A 16,780-nucleotide genomic window follows, 5' to 3' on the forward strand; every position below is an offset into this window, starting at 1 on the left:
TGCTGGTAGGCTGATTGTGTTGACCCAGGTTAGAAGGTAAAGCAGCAAAACATTGTTTTAGGCAAGCCAGATTGCAAGGCAAATGGTGACACCACCTCTTGCTGGCCTGGACTGCACCTCAGACTGTGACAGTGGGTATGAAAATGAGTGGAAAAATGTACTCAACTGTTATTGGTGGTTCACTGTCAAAGTGAGAGGGTCTGTGTAGTGGGGTGACACAGAGTTCTGTCCTGGATCCAGTGTTTGTCAGTATTTTCATTGATCATTTAGCTACTGGACTGGGGAGTATGCTTATGAAATCTATGGATGACCCCAAGCTGGGATAGGTTCTATGCCCCTTGGAGGACAGGATGAGAATTCAAAATGACCTTGAAAAATTGGAACGTTGGTCCAGAATCAATGAGATGAAATTCAGTCAAGACCAGTGCACAGCACGGCACTTAGGAAGGAAAAGAAAAATCAAATGCACAGCTCCCAAGTGGGGAATCACCTCAGAAGCATCTGGAGATGATAGCTGATCACGCCCTGAATGCGAGCAAGGCTGTGAGTCCGTCACAGAGGTCTCAGATTCCATGCAGCTAGAGATTGGCAAAGGTTATTGCGGAGATTTACGGAAGAGGTACACAAAAACATCAGGCTAGCAAGTGGAAGAAATATCCTCATGGACTGGGGTCTGAACTCCAAAGGTAAGCCATTGAATCAACTGCTTGCACATAATATCACCCTGTTACGAAAGTGTATGGAGTACCCATGAATCACACTGATGATTCATATCGTTGTGAAATGTGTGTCTTGCACTATAGAAGGGAAAATGGGTACTCAGAGATATCGTGCTCTGACCAAACCCAGGGAAAATCAGATTTCTCTCCTGGGAGGGAAGGTAGTATTATTAACTCAAAACAGCCCCATTTACATACGAATCACAAGGAGAAGGGGAAGTCTCCAGGAAGGGAATAACAGCATGAGGCTATCCTGAGTCTCGGGAGAAAACTATGAGTTAGTGGGAGCAAAGAAGTCATCTTGGCATCCATCACAGGAGACACAGGGCACAGCTTCTTCCTGCTCAGAAACGTGGTTCCTTCAGCTAAGGGAATTGAAGTTTCTGAGAGTGGAAGATTGTTCATTATGTTAGGTCTTAGCCGTTTGAAAGCATATACTTATTTTCATCTGTAATTCTTTCCAACTTTTATTCCATCTCTTTTGCATCTCTGAACCTGTGCCTTTTGTTAAGACACTTGTTTTGTTTTTTCAATAAACCACCTCAGTGCTGTGTTTGAAGGGAAGAGTGCATTTACCCCAGTTATGTTAATATGCTATTAAGTGCTTTCGTCTTTCTAAAGGAGTAAACAAACCTGATAGACTTCTCAGGTGGGCCAAGGCCAGGGCGGTTTAGGGGAAATTCAGGATTGGGGGTGTGTTGGGGTCTCTTAGCTGGTCGTAACTAAGCCAGGTGGAGACCAGAGTGGGGCTGAGCTTTGCGGCCTGCTGGAGTCCAAGCTTCTGAACCAGGACTGCTTAACATCCAGACACACAGCACATACTTGGATGCTGGCTGGGAGCACCCAGGCAGGGAGCCATAGCAGTAGAGCATTGGTTACAGGTCAAGCAGCGACAGAATCTCTTACTAGTTAGAACTGCATCCCAGAACAATACAAATGATCTGGCTGTACTTGGTCCTGCCTCAGCACAAGGCACTGATATAGATTATTTCTCTTCCAATCCTACATTCGTATGTCCTATAACCTGTCCATACAGTTATCAACACAATCTTATTCATAGGCATTACCATTAAAAGATTCATTTGTGTTTCATCAACTTTTTATCTTTATTGGTGTATTTATTTTATCTGAAGTCCAGAAAATGGAACCACGTGTTATACCAGCGTAAAGCAGGTTTTTGCAATCTTATCTTAGAACCATAGAATCCTAGGATTGAAAGGGACCTCGAGAGGCTATCGAGTCCAGTCCCCTGCCCCACTGGCAGGACCAAGTACTGTCTAAACCATCCTTGATAGACATCTATCTAACCTGTTCTTAAATATCTCCAGCAATGGAGATTCCACAACCTCCCTTGGCAATTTATTCCACTGTTTGACCACCCTGACAGTTAAGAACTTTTTCCTAATGTCCAACCTAAGCCTCCTGTAGTGAGCCGCTGTGGCCTCCCGCTGACTCAGAGGCAGAGGAGGCTGCGCAGAGGCCCTGGTGGGCGGGCCTGGAGCCAGAACACCAGTGGCCCGCCCCTCAGAGGGCGGGGCCTAGAGCCAGAAGGGCCAAGGGCAGAGCTCGGGACCCATTAAAGCCTGGGCCTCCAGGCAGGGAGGTAGCGCCCTCGTGGGCTCCCCGATGCCGGGACAGAGAGCCCACTGCCTCCCAGCCGGTCAGGAGGAGCAAGCCCCCAGCGGCCCAGACCAGCCAGGACAGCTACAGATCCGGATGCCCCAGGGAACCTACCTGGACTTCCCAGATCTGCCAGGACCCTCACACCAGTGGAGGATCCCCTCCTTGGGGAAAACCCCAGGCCCAGCCGGACAGGCGGGGGCTAGCAACCACGAGGCCCCAGGAGCGGACTTCCCCGAAGTTCCAGCGGACCCCTGCAGCCCCCAGGCCCTGGATCGCCTCAGACCCACCGTGCTACCGCCGCCAGACTACCCCAACAATGTGGAGATGACCGACTGGCCGGAGCCCCCAAAGGTAGATGATTTGGAGGAGGCCAACCCCGCGGGACCCCCTGACCAGATGGACTGGGACCTTCCCCCGATGGAGGTGGAGGTAGGAAGTGGCCCGGGGAACGCTGCACCAGAACCCATGGCGGTGTGTTGCGGCCTGGATCCCCACCGCCACGGTTGCGTGTAAGCGACCCTCAGGGCCCCGGGCTGGGTCGCAGTGGTGTGGGAGGGCCTGCGACCCCCTACCCCCTCCCTGACAGGGTAAGCCTGCGCTGGGCTTATTCCTCAGCCCTTGTGCTGCTGCCCCGCCCTGAACTGAGGGCTGGGCTTCCCAGGGCAGCCGGTGTGGCTGCAGTCCCGCCCGGAGCTATGGGCACTGCCATAGCCCCAGGCGCCTACACCTCCCTTGGTGCAGTTTAAAACAGGACCCACCACCTGCCCTACCACTTTTTTTCCCCCCTTCTAATCTATTTGTCTCAGACCCCTAAATGGCCTTCTCAAAGATTGAACTCACTCACAGCCCTGCACTGCTAAAGCCAATACTCAAACCACTGAGCTATGCATGTCCATTGCCTTTTCAGGCTGTCCTCAAAGGCCAAAAAGAACAAGTTTCCTCCCTCCTCCTTATGATACCCTTTTAGACACCCGAAAGCCACTATCATGTCGCCCCCTCAATCTTCTCTTTTCCAACCTAAACAAGCCCAATTCTTTCAGCCTTTCTTCACAGGTCACATTCTCTACACCTTTAATCATTCTTGTTGCTCTTTTCTGGACCCTCTCTAATTTCTCCACATTTTTCTTGAACACAACACTCCAGCTGAGGCCTAACCAGTGCAGAGTAGAGCGGAAGAATGACTTCTCATGTATTGTTCACAACACCCGTACTCAGAGAATAGTTCTTAATGGTTCTCAGTCCTGCTGGAAAAGTATAAAAAGTGGGGTTCTGCAGGGGTCTGTTTTAGGACCGGTTCTGTTCAGTATCTTTATCAATGATTTAGATATTGGCATAGAAAGTACACTTGTTATGTTTGCAGATGATACCAAGCTGGGAGGGGTTGCAACTTCTTTGGAGGATAGGGTCATAATTCAAAATGATCTGGATAAATTGGAGAAATGGTCTGAGGTAAACAGGATGAAGTTTAATGAGGACAAACGCAAAGTGCTCCACTTGGGAAGGAACAATCAGTTTCACACATACAGAATGGGGAGAGACTGTCTAGGAACGACTACAGCAGAAAGGGTTCTGGGGGTTATAGTGGACCACATGCTAAATATGAGTCAACAGTGTGATGCTGTTGCAAAAAAAGCGAACATGATTCTGGGATGCATTAACAAGTGTGTTGCGAACAAGACACAAGAAGTCATTCTTCTGCTCTACTCTGCGCTAGTTAGGCCTCAGCTAGAGTATTGTGTGCAGTTGTGGGTACCGCAGTTCAAGAAAGATGTGGAGAAATTAGAGAGGGTCCAGAAAAGAGCAACAAGAATGATTAAAGGTCGAGCGAATGTGACCTATGAAGAAAGGCTGAAAGAATTGGGCTTGTTTAGTTTGGAAAAGAGAAGATTGAGGGGAGACATGACAGTGGTTTTCCGGTATCTAAAAAAGTGTCATAAGGAGGAGGGAGAAAACTTGTTCGTTTTGACCTCTGAGGATAGAACAAGGGGCAATGGACTTAAACTGCAGCAAGGGAGGTTTAGGTTGAACATTAGGAAAAAGTTCCTAACTGTCAGGGTGGTCAAACAGTGGAATAAATTGCCAAGGGAGGTTGTGGGATCTCCATCGCTGGAGATATTTAAGAACAGATTAGATAGATGTCTGTCAGGGATGGTTTAGACAGCACTTGGTTCTGCCATTGGGGAGGGGGCTGGACTTGTTGGCCTCTCGAGGTCCCTTCCAGTCCTAGTTTTCTATGATGTGAAATCTTGAGTGATTTCAGTGGCTCTTGCATTCGGTTTCCTGCAGATTTCACAGTTTGCTTTATCTTTGCTGGCAGCATTCAAGCCAGAGCAAAAAAGAATCATGGGCTTATATTCAGAGTACCATTTATGACCTTATGCTATTAATACACCATTACTAATGATTTTACGTAGAAGGTATTCAGTACTTCTGGATAACAGTATTATATCCTCAAATAATAGATTCAGTTATTATAATTATAGTATTATAACCAGTCAGTCAAAACTATTTCTATTTCAAAGTATATTGACTTATGAGAAGTTCCATTTGATGGCATTTAATGAGCACCTCTGCTATTTTATGATTATGTTCTAAAGTCTAGAAGTGCTTTGCATAGTGGTTTCTGTGATATGACTTGCAAAGGTCTGTGGTTTCTTTCCCTTCTCCATTGACTTCTGCCTATAAACATACGTGTGACCAGGGCTTACAATCAAAGATGCTAGCTTTTCTTCTGCACTGTGAGCATAGTTCTGCATTTTAGCTAGTACCACTCACTGTGTCTCCTGCCTGGAGGACTGCCCCAAACACATGTGAAGTGGTGTTAACTCATTAATCCCCAAATAGTTCAGTAAAGGTACTTCTGTGGCAGCTTTTTAACTTACCCAAAGCTTTTCTCCTGTCATCACAGTACCATTCTGTGCTAGCCTACAAGTGCATGCCCTTTTGACAGATCAGGGGTCTTAAGAGGCCCATGAATCACCATATGGCCTCAGGATTGGGTATGGGTAATGTAACAAACCCCTTTTGGGGACGCTAGTCCCCAGTTCTGCTTCTTCTGCCTCAGGCCTCGTTCCTACCCCATCCCTTCTGTGCACCCCTCGCCCATGAGAACCCTGAGCCCCTGACACCTCACTGTGGCTCAGTCAAACATCCTGAGTGCCAGCCCACCTGCTCCAGCTGTCTGGAGCCCTGGGCCACTAGCCAGCTGACCCCAGCTGCACTGGCTGGCCTTACCTGCTGGGCCTCTGGCTGGGCACCAGCACCGATCCATCTCCTATACCAGCCTTAACTTAGCTGTCTAAGCTGTCTCAGGCCACCCAGTGACCTGAGCTGCCCTAGACTACCCCTGATTGTCAGCCAAAATATCCCTGAGCTCCCAGAAGCTGGCTCAAGCTGAGCTCCAGCCAGCTTCAGCTGAGAGTGAGGGTAGGATCACAGTCTGGGCTGGGAGAAGCTTAGCTTCTGGCCTATGATACCTGTCGCCCATGATATTGGGGTTTTAACTTCATTTGTCCATTTGCCTCTGCCTTGATGAGTAGGTCTGGCTTGGTACATAACATGCAAAATCTCTGCACTTTCAGTTCCCCTCATACCTGTCCAATCAGCTCAACCCCTTGGTTTCTAATCCAAACTGAAACAAGTTCTTCCGTGACTGCCTCAGCTATTCACCTGACTGCTCCCATTTGCATATCTTATTAAGAGTCTTTTGTACTCTTTGCTTGTTTGGTTGCATTCTAGTCACAGTCCTGAAGGCACACCTGAGCTAGCTTTCATCTTGCTACAGCAAAAGTAGCTTGCTTCAGGTATCAAAACAAAAAGCAGTCAAGTAGCACTTTAAAGACTAGCAAAATAGTTTATTAGGTGAGCTTTCGTGGGACAGACCCACTTCTTCAGTCCATAGCCAGAGCAGAACAGACTCAATGTTTAAGACACAGAGAACCAAAAACAGAAAGGAAGGAGGACAAATCAGAAAAAGATAATCAAGGTGAGCAAATCAGAGAGTGGAGGTGTGGGGGGGAAGGTCAAGAATTAGATCGAGCCAAGTATGCAGACGAGCCCCTATAGTGACTCAGAAAGTTCCCGTCATGATTTAAACCATGTGTTAATGTGCCAAATTTGAATATAAAAGCCAGCTCGTCCACTTCTCTTTCCAAAATGGTGTGATAATTCCTCTTCAGTAACACACATACCTTTAGGTCATTGACAGAATGCCCCAGTCCATTAAAATGTTGACTAACTGGTTTGTGGATCTGGAGTGTTTTGATGTCTGTTTTGTGCCCGTTGACCCTTTGTCTAAGGGAGTTAGAAGTCTGTCCAATACCCAAAGCATCTGGGCATTGTTGGCACATGATGGTATATATGATGTTAGTAGAGGAGCATGAGAAAGTGCCTGTGATTCTGTGAGTAACCTGACCTAATAATTTTATAATAATAATAACTATTTTGCTAGTCTTTAAAGTGCTACTTGACTGCTTTTTGTTTTGATAGTGTATAGACTAGCACAGCTTCCTCTGTGTTGCTTCAGGTATGTCTGCCTCTGTTGCAGTCATAGGTGACTAGTGGTAGCACTCTGGAGGTGCACGGCCCATGTGAGCTCCAACCAAATTTTTAGTTGCTAACTGCATGCCTCCTCCCTGAAATCCTCTACCCACAGACACTAGTCACCCCGGCTGCAGTCACCTCTCCTGATAGCTACATAAGTATAACCTTGGCATCTTTACTAATGCACGTCATTTGGCAGCACACAGGCGTCTAGCTCGATCAGAGAGATTACATGGGTACTGAATTCCAGTTAAACATTCCATCAAGGTATTTCAGTCCCAAATGGTTTGCTCGTCAAGTTATACTCCCTTGTTTACCTACATTTCCAGGGTGCTCTTCCGCCCGAGCACACCTACTCCCTGCCTGGCAGGCTGTCAGGGCCATAGTGCTCATTTTTTTTGTGATGCTAATGAGAATCAAGCTTAAGTTTTACTTTTAAAAGTGCTGGTCACCAATCTATTTATACATGTGGGATGTGATCACACTGCCCTCTGCTCCCTTTTCAGTTGGAACGTGGGAAATGCAGGATCCAAATGGGCATTTCCTAACACAATCTGTTGTAAAACTCGGTGTTGCAAATGCTCCTTTCCTAGTTATAATTCGCGGAAGAGGTGGGTACTCATGAATTTTGCTTTTGCAGGCCTGTGTAACGGACGCTGCTGACTCCGCGTTCCCTGTTCTTCCCATCCCGATGCAGGATAAGTTTTATTATGTGCACTGAAGCATGTGTGGATGTGCACAACCAAGAGAAACATGTTGCCAGTTGTGGGTGCTCTGCTAATCAGCTGAGCCACATTTGAATCTCTCCTGGGCAGCCGCCCAGGCCTTCAGCTGCCTGGGAACACTACTTCTGACTCTCTCCTTTGGACAAACTGCTGCTTGAGCAGCCACATGGGCCTCTCCTTGCCACCCCCTGTGCCTCCGGCCCCGGTTGCACGGGGGCAAAGGGGTCCCCCGCGGTGTACCCACTGGAGAGAGGAGGAGACCCGGGACACATGGGGTACTTCAAGGAGGGGCTGTAGGACACGGGACGCCTCTTCCTGAGCTGCAGGGGCGCGGGGAGGGCAGCCCAGGGGCGGGGCTAAGTGGCTTAGCCCCGCCTTCCTAGCACGTGTGACGGGCCCAGGCGCGGAGGGGGCGTGTCCAATGCGGTGTGGCTCCGCCCCCGCCCGGCAGGTGCCGATGCCCAAGGCGCGGAGGGACGTGTCCGAGCCGGCCTGGCCCCGCCCCGCCCCGGTCCGGCGGATAAGGCGCTGGCGCAGGCGGCCGCCCCCGGTGCACCATGAAGCGGCGCAGGGAGCGGGAAATCGCGCCGCCGCCACCGCCACCGCCCGGGCCCCAGGGGGAGGGGCCCGCGGCTCGGACCGCGCCGGGCGGGGATGGAGACCCCGCCTCGGGCTCCCGGCGGTAAGTGCCGGGGGGTGTGGGGGGCTTGGCCCCGGCGGTACCTGCTGCGCGCTCCTCTCCGCGGCGGTGCCCCACTTCCCCCCTGCCCCGGCAGCCCTCTCCCGCCCCGTGGGGGTTCCCGACTCCGCTCCCTCCCCCCGCCCGGTCTGCCCCTGCGGGGGGGTCTCCCCCCCTTCCCTCCGACCCCCGTCCGGTCTGCCCCCCCCTTCCCTTCACCCTGCCCGGTCTGCCCCTGTGGGGGGGGTCCTGCCTCCCCCTTCCCTTCACCCTGCTCGGTCTGCCCCTGCGGGGGGGGTCCTGCCCACCCCCTTCCCTCCCCCCGCCCGGTCTGCCCCTGCGGGGGGGGTCTCCCCCCCTTCTCTCTGACCCCCGTCCGGTCTGCCCCCCCCTTCCCTTCACCCTGCCCGGTCTGCCCCTGTGGGGGGGGTCCTGCCTCCCCCTTCCCTTCACCCTGCCCGGTCTGCCCCTGCGGGGGGGGTCCTGCCCACCCCCTCCCTCCCCCCGCCCGGTCTGCCCCTGCGCGGGGGTCTGCCCCCCTTCCCTCCGACCCCTGTCCGGTCTGCCCCCCCCCTTCCCTTCACGCTGCCCGGTCTGCCCCTGCGGGGGGGGGTCCTGCCCCCCCCCTTCCCTCCCCCCGCCCGGTCTGCCCCTGCGGGGGGGGGTCCTGCCCACCCCCTTCCCTCCCCCCGCCCGGTCTGCCCCTGCGGGGGGGGGTCCTGCCCACCCCCTTCCCTCCCCCCGCCCGGTCTGCCCCTGCGGGGGGGTCTGCCCCCCTTCCCTCCGACCCCCGTCCGGTCTGCCCCCCCCTTCCCTTCACGCTGCCCGGTCTGCCCCTGCGGGGGGGGGTCCTGCCCACCCCCTTCCCTCCCCCCGCCCGGTCTGCCCCTGCGGGGGGGTCTGCCCCCCTTCCCTCCGACCCCTGTCCGGTCTGCCCCCGCCCTTCCCTTCACGCTGCTCGGTCTGCCCCTGCGGGGGGGGTCCTGCCCACCCCCTTCCCTCCCCCCGCCCGGTCTGCCCCTGCGGGGGGGTCTGCCCCCCTTCCCTCCGACCCCCGTCCGGTCTGCCCCCCCCTTCCCTTCACGCTGCCCGGTCTGCCCCTGCGGGGGGGGGTCCTGCCCCCCCCTTCCCTTCACCCTGCCCGGTCTGCCCTGCCCCCACCCCCACTTGCTCTGTCCCCAGCCCTGCTTGGCCCTGCCTGCAGGAAGGGGACCTCAGCCCTTGGGGTCAGACCTGTTGTGGGCTGGCAGGGATGTGCTGGGACAAGTGTTTCCCCCACTTTCTGCCACTGGAGGAGGGAGGTGCCCAGAGACAGCTTGTTCTCCCCTCTTCCCCCCCACCCCCGTGCTGCTTGGGGTCTGGCTAAGGAGACCATGTTGCCTAATGGCACATACAGGACACTGGCCCCTGGTGATGGGGGGGCTGCTGTTTGGTGTCAGGGCTCCTCAGCAATGGGGCCGGATGCCCCACAGTGAGGCACCAGGGGTGGGGGCTTCACAAACTCCTCGCAGGGGGATGCCAGTGAATGATGAGTTTGCCCCATGGCAGAGCTCACCAGCAGTGGGAGCTGCCTCTGTTAGATGCCAGGGAATGGGGCAGCTGCCCAGCAGAGAAGCCCCCTGGAGACACTGGGTGCAGGGAACAGAAGCACCACAAAATATGGGACAGTTTGCCTATTAAAAACAGTTGGGTGCCTCTGGGACAGCTTAAATAAAGGACTGTCCTGGGGAAAATAGGCTGGATGGCCTCCCTAGGTTTGGCGGGAGCAGAGAGGGCCCCAAGTGTTCCCTGTGTCCGGTCCCTTTCACTGCCAGAGGGGTGTGGCCAGGTCAGCATCAACTGCTGTTGCACCTTCCCTGCCGTGTCCACGGCCCGGCTGGGGAAGGTGACCTGGGTGGTGGGACCCCTGAGGTTGGTCCTCTCTCCCCAGCCTCATAGGGGTGTGTGGGGGAGCGTGTAGCAATCCCAGCTGCTCTGTGCAGGCAGGCCCAGTTCCCCACACAGGCTGGAGCGGAGCGTAGGGCTTGGGGACTAGGGTGACTAGATGGTTTGTTCTTTTGTTTTTGTAGGGACAGTTCTTGTAGTCAGGGCTTTGTCTTCTATAAGCACCTACTATCCCTCACCCCTTGTCCTGAGTTTTCACACTTGCTGTCTGGTCCCTGTAAGGGTGAGGTCCAGAAGGGGTGCCCCTGGGGGGCCAGCAACAATGGGAGGGGTGCTGTACCAGTAGGGACTGGGATGCTAAAATACAAATTTGCAACTTTTCTGGAGTGTAGCCCTGACTGTGGCTGCCCAGAAGTGGCAAGGCACAAGCCCAGGTGACTCTTGTGCCTGGAGTACCTGGGACCACTTTATGCACAGGTATCAGCCTTCTTCAGAAGCTGGGCTAGTGCTGTATACCCCCAGGTCCAGTTTTTATTAAAACAAAACCTGTACAGATCTAAGCTTCTCCAGTGGGTGCATGTTGCTTGGAGGAGCATTGTAGAACTGAAAGGAGGATTTGAGCATGTTGCTCGGCCCTAAAAAATAACCAATCGCTGATTGGAGGGTGGGTATTTAAATTATGAACAGAGACTGTACAAGATACTTATACTGGGAACTCAAAAGAAGGAATTTAAATGACCACTTTCTTCTGAATTCTTGGGTTAGCAGATGTGAAAGAGCTACTGGCTTTTGCCCTCATAATCCTCATGCTATCAGAGCGCCACTGAATTTTCCTTCCCATGGGCTAGAAATTTTTTTTTCTAGCCTTTTTACATAAGTTAATCATTCCACACCCTACCTTTTAATTATTTGCACTTGCGATAGATCAGAAAAGGTTGCTAGTCTTTTATCCAAAATCTCGACATAGAAATGCACCTGATCTTGACTAAGATGTTTCGGGGGGGGGGGGGCGGGGCGGGGTCTGCGGAGCAAGTATCGCAACTATTCTGAGCTACTGATGCAATCTGTATCTTGCCTACTCTTTATATTGCATATTATGCTGCCAAGATGCAGTTGGCCCTCAAACACGTGACATACAGTATCACAGGACAGGTCTGCTGAGTAATTCACTTCAATTTTATTAAATTACACATGGCACATGTATCATGTGATTATACAAGGAGAAACTTCCACAGACTAAAATGAAAGCATCAGCCACATAAAATGTTAACAATCAGTTCCTGTACAGCTACCACCCTCAGCAGGTTTTCCCTCTTTTCTACCTGAGAGCTGCTCCTGGTCTAGATGATAAATTCTGTGGCACCTGATTAAATTCAGTGCGGCTCACCTGGTGCAGCTTCTCTGTGAAAGTTGGGATAGAAGGACAGTGTCTCTTGTAAGTACAGGCTCAGTATGAGGCCTTGGGCCTGAACCAAAGTAATGGTCAAGACTTTGCTAACAGAAAGCAAAGTGCAGCTGTGAGCTAAAGGAGTGCATTGCTCACAGAAGTTGGCAAGAAGAGGGTTGCTGGTGCGTAAACATATCTACCAAGCATATTGAAGTAGGTACATGGTACCAGAACTCCCTACCCTGGAACATCCCACAGATAAGAGAGAATAGGCCAATCCGTCCCCATGACAGGGGCAAAAGGGTAGTATGATGGATAGAGTTGTCTTGTTCGAGCCAACATGTACCAGGTGAGAGGCGGCACCTAGAAGGGGTGTACCTCAACATGTCAGGAGTGATGTGTAAATTGTTTGTACCTGTGTATAAGAATGTACTTCTGGGATGTGGTCTGGGTCCGGCCGAGGGGGCAGTGGAAAGTCCCGCCACTGACTGAGCCGAGTCCATTGACCGTGGGTGCATATTTGTAGTATGCCCTGACTTAGACTAAGAAATCTACAGGGAACTACTGTTGTGTCCAATATGGCAATAAACCTGGCCAACATGCCTTAGCACCTCACTAGACTCTGTGGTCATTGGGGGTTCTCTTTGGGTCTGCTGTGTCAGCTATCTGCAGAGCTGGGGCAGCACACAGAGGGAACACACGCATGCAGCTGAGTGATACCAACATTGGAGAGAGCAGAGCACCGCGGTGGTGGCAACTCTGACAACATCTCTAATGGTAACAGAGAGGGAGCCGTGCTGGTCTATACTATCACAACAAAAAAAGCAGTCAAGTAGCACAATTATTAGGTGAGCTTTCGTGGGACAGACCCACTGCTTCAGACCATAGCCAGACCAGAACAAACTCTCTATTTAAGGCATAGAGAACCAAACACAGTAATCAAGGAGGACAAATCAGAAAAAAATGCTCAAGGTGAGCAAATCAGAGTAGAGGGGTAGCACTTTTAAGTGCTACTTGACTGCTTTTTAGTGTCTCTAATGGTGTGACCTGAACTTTTACAGGTGTGCTTGGCCTGAGCCAAGCATCAACATAATGACTAATATTTCCATTAAGGTAGTAATAACTCTGGGCATCCTTCAGTCCTCCACGTGATTGGTCAGAATGTTGGGTCAACAGCTTCTGCCTAGGGTGATTAATGTCACCCATGTCTCCTATTTTAAAAATAAAAAAAACCTCTTCCTCCAAACTGTTTTTACCTCCCTGTCTGATACCTTTCTGACCATGTTACTTTCCCACCACTGGCCCATTCTTCCTCTGTGTCCCCTGTGTTCCTCTATGCACTGTCGCAAACTTAGGTTGTCCCTTCTTCTGGAAAATCTGCCCTGGTTGTTAGATCTACTATGAATTTTCACCCCTTCTACCTCAACTGTTCTGTATACTGTGCCGTGTCCTGCACTACTGGAACTGGTTTCAGTGCAGTTAAACTTCTCTAGCGCTGGGGTGCTCAACGGGGAGGGTGCACCCCCGGGGCGGTGTGTGTGTGTGAAACTGGCTGTGGCATCTCTGGCTCACCCATCTCATGAAAGATGTTGAAATGTTTGTGTATGTGTATTCACATTCATATCCTGAGTTTTTTGCCTTCTATGTATTTTCTTGCCCATGCCAAAAAGCTTTTTCATGTGACCATAACTGAAATTGCCATCAGTTAAGCTTACATTAGATAGGCTGAGGGTTGGGCTGCACACTGCTAATTGTAGGGATGAGAAGTGGTGCCTGATGTCAAAAGTTTGCTCACCTTTGCTCTAGTGCTCATTAACCAAAGAGGTATGCAGCAGATGGCTGGTCTGAAGTTTAAATACCTCCTGTCGCCTCGGAGGTACTTGCCAATCTCAATGGCCTGAAGTCCTAGCACTGGACTCAGGTTGGCAAATTGCTAGCTTGCTCTCTGAGTCTTCTATCCTGTTGCTGCATTGTCTGAACATGTTTGGACAGCACCCTCAAAGGCTAGAACCACCTCCTGTAACAACATCCTCTGGGACAGTCTCATGTGTATGACCAGACAGTGTGTGGGAAGCCCTACAGCTGACTCAACAGTTGCATCACAATCCAGTATCTCTGCAGGTGGGATGCCTCATTTCCCCAATGACAGGGTGAACTTTCTGTCCCAAGCTGGGACTGTAACTCTGGAAAATCTCCTGTCGCTCTGAGCATATTCATCTTCTCCTGGGTATTAATTCAGAGGTAGCTTTTTGCCACACTCGGCAACCTGATGAAGCCAAAGCAATTACTGCCTGCAGCTCTCTTCCGTGCCTGGGTGTTGCATGTACAGACTGTGGTCCTATCCCTTGCAAGCTTGGCCTGGAACAGAAGAGTGTTTGGCAAGTGCTTTGCTGCGTTTTGGTAGGTTTGGGGGTTGGTTTCTGTTTAAGAGCTCGTTGTCTCAAGGATCCTGTGGAAAGTGGGGCTGTGTCTACACTAACATAAATTTGAATTCATTAATATAGATTTTGTAATTCTGAATTTATAAGTTCAAGTGCAATCATCCTGGCTTCCCATGTGCTCCTCAAAGTCAACTCATTCCTTCGACACTCAAATTGGCTAACGTTGACTGCTGCAGTAGAGTCACAGTTCCCTCATCCTTGTAGCATTCTGGATATGCTTGCTGGTCTTTGACATCCTCCCAGACTGCATTTTTTCTCATTTCCCCTCCCCATCCCTGGAAATATGCTGATCCCTGGAAATAATACAGGGATCCTCAAAGTTAGAAGAAAAGTCTCAAAAAAGATTTGACTTTATTGAAACTAATACAGGGACCCTGAAAAGCATGAAGAAAGACAAGGTAGGAAAGTTTTTTTTTTTCAGAAAACAGTTGTTCTGGAAAGCCCAAGACTCTCCCCTCAACAACAAGAAGCCCTGTGTCACCTTAGACTAACATATTTTGGAGCATAAGCTTTTGTAGGCAAAGACCTGCTTCAGCAGCTGCATGAGTGGCGGGGGGCATTTCAGAGGGGTATTTAAAGCATGGGACTAACATGGCTACCTCTCTGATACTTTGGCTTTCCAGTGCCCATAGGGGTTATGTGCAACCACTGTGTTCTCCACTGGATGTCCCACCTCCCATCATCATTGCTGAAGTATTTCCCCACAGTGGCTAAGATGCACAGAGGGAACTTCTCCACAGCAACTGCAAGCCTCTGAATATCTTTCCCACCCTTTGCACATGTTTAGGGCTCCATCTATTGTGGTGCTGCCTGGCAGCATGGTCAGCCCCGAACAGCAGGCACATCCTTTTATTGAGTTGGGGGCTACCCATGTGATATGGCAGAGCATGGAAAAGACCTAAAGTGTGTGATGCCTCTGGGGCAGGGAAGGGGGTTTGCTCACACATGTAAAGCTCTGGGCAGAAGTTTCTTGGCATGTTCCCCCAAGGCATGGACCCCCCACCACAGCCTTGTTGACATGTGGTGCGATGGGGCAGTGGCTGGTGTGGGGCAGCACAGAAAAAACGTGTACAGACAGAGCCACAAACTCCCTGCAGGGGCTGTTGGAATGGGCAGGTGCACCTACAGCTCTAATAGCAAACAGACAGACATTTCTCAGGCTCTCATACTAACAGGAGCCCACAGCCAAAGGCTCACTGCTCCCGCTTGGAAATTCACGGCCTTCCCATTACTGGAGAGCAGGGGCCAGAGCAGAGCACTGAGGGGTATTGGGGGTTACTCACGGGACACCACGGGAGGCTAATAAATTCACTTTTAAGATGTGGCACTTCCACGCTGGCCTTTTAATTGAACTTCTGAAGTCAAGATTCACATGATACTGGTCAGGTTTTTGTAATCTGGAGGTTAGTGCACACTAAATTGAGCTAATGGTATTTACAGTGAAGACAGTCATTTGGTAACAACGAGCTAACTGCCTTAAATTCGAATTTAGCTCCTAGTGTAGACACAGCCTGGGACCCCACTGTGCCAGACTCTCTATTGCCCCTTAGGAAGAGAGAGCTGCAGCCCTGTAGATTATCTAAACAGAAGACCCTGTAGGTGCCATATTGGAGAGGGCGGTGGTGCTCTGCCTCGCTCCACCCCAGCCAACAGCTCCCCTCCTTTGCTTCTCCAACCAGTACCCTCTCGATGCTGCTGGACAGCTGATTACGGCAGGCACCAGGTGGGGGAGATGCTGATGGGCAGGGCACCTGGGTGGGGGGCCGGAACTGACCGGGAGGGCAGCTTCCAGGGAGAGTTGAGCCCCATTTCTTTCTCCCTGCGAGTTCTCCCACCCCTGGAGCCAGAGAGGCCCCGGAGCCTGCACTGCTCTGCCCTGCCACGTCACCCTCCAGGCTGGCTGTGTGCAGCTTCCCAGCAGTGGCAGGAAGTAGATGGCTCCACTGCTGGGTGCCACAGAGATGCAGGGAGCAGGGTTCTGAGTCTCTCCGGCTCCCACTGCCCACATGGTGACTGTGGGAGGGAGAGGGGGATGAGCAACCCCTGCTGCTGTGCCAGATGCCTGAATCCTCTGGGCCATGTTGCTTGGTGGAGGGAGTAAGGGGGTTAGGGCGGAGCAGGGGCTTGGGGAAGGAGTTGAGTGGGGGGGAGGGGAGGGGCCTGTAATGGGGGGGTGTTGTCCCAAGCCCCATGCCCACTCAGGATGTCTCTGGCAGACCTCCTCAGCCCCATGCTTTTGAGGGCCTGTGGGGGGCCCCCTCAAACTTGCTATGGACAGGTCCTGGGGATTATCTGTGGGATGCAGGAGGGATTGCTTCTTCCCTGCCCCCCCACCACAGTGCTGGGAGCTGGAGCCTGCTCCATTCCGAGCTGCCTCCCTCTCCCCACCCTTGGCTTCTCTGCAGCAGCAGGGAGCCAAGTGCCCGGCCCCCAGCATGTTCTCCAGTCCATTACCTGGTACAAAGACCAACTAGCAGCAAATCCAGGCCTGGCCACTGCAGGGCTTGGAGGTAGAGCTTCTCGCTTCCACAGCAAACCATCGATTGCTGCTCTTTCAGGTGGGCATCCTTTAGAGTAGGTTCATCGAAACAACATTTTCCTAGTTGGGACTGTCAAAAGTTGTCTTAAAATCAAAATCAAAATTGAAATAATCCACAGCTTCCACCACCCACCAGGCAACTAATCCCTTCAAAGAAGGAAATGAACCTGGTCTGGTCTGGTTTGTTTTTGATAGATCCATTTTGGTTTGTCCTTAACCTTATGCCATTGTGCCTCGGGGG

At 51.7% G+C, this 16,780-nt stretch overlaps 1 protein-coding gene across 3 annotated transcripts in view; it reads left to right on the top strand.

Moving 5' to 3' along the window:
- Positions 1-8,048: 8,048 nt before the first annotated feature.
- Positions 8,049-16,780, top strand: part of ABHD12B (abhydrolase domain containing 12B) — a 34,428-nt gene continuing 25,696 nt past the window's right edge. Inside the window, exon 1 of one of the 3 annotated variants that reach the window (XR_012645872.1) lies at positions 8,049-8,291. Coding sequence is in view for 2 of the 3 variants with exons in the window: in XM_074996202.1 (XP_074852303.1) it covers positions 8,167-8,291 (125 nt within the window). In the remaining variant the exon portion in view is untranslated. The remainder of the gene's footprint in view (positions 8,292-16,780) is intronic. The other 2 variants (XM_074996202.1, XM_074996201.1) reach the window with 2 other exon arrangements.

The sequence above is a fragment of the Carettochelys insculpta genome, chromosome 6 (assembly GCF_033958435.1).
Source record: "Carettochelys insculpta isolate YL-2023 chromosome 6, ASM3395843v1, whole genome shotgun sequence".
NCBI classification, from domain to species: Eukaryota; Metazoa; Chordata; order Testudines; family Carettochelyidae; genus Carettochelys; species Carettochelys insculpta.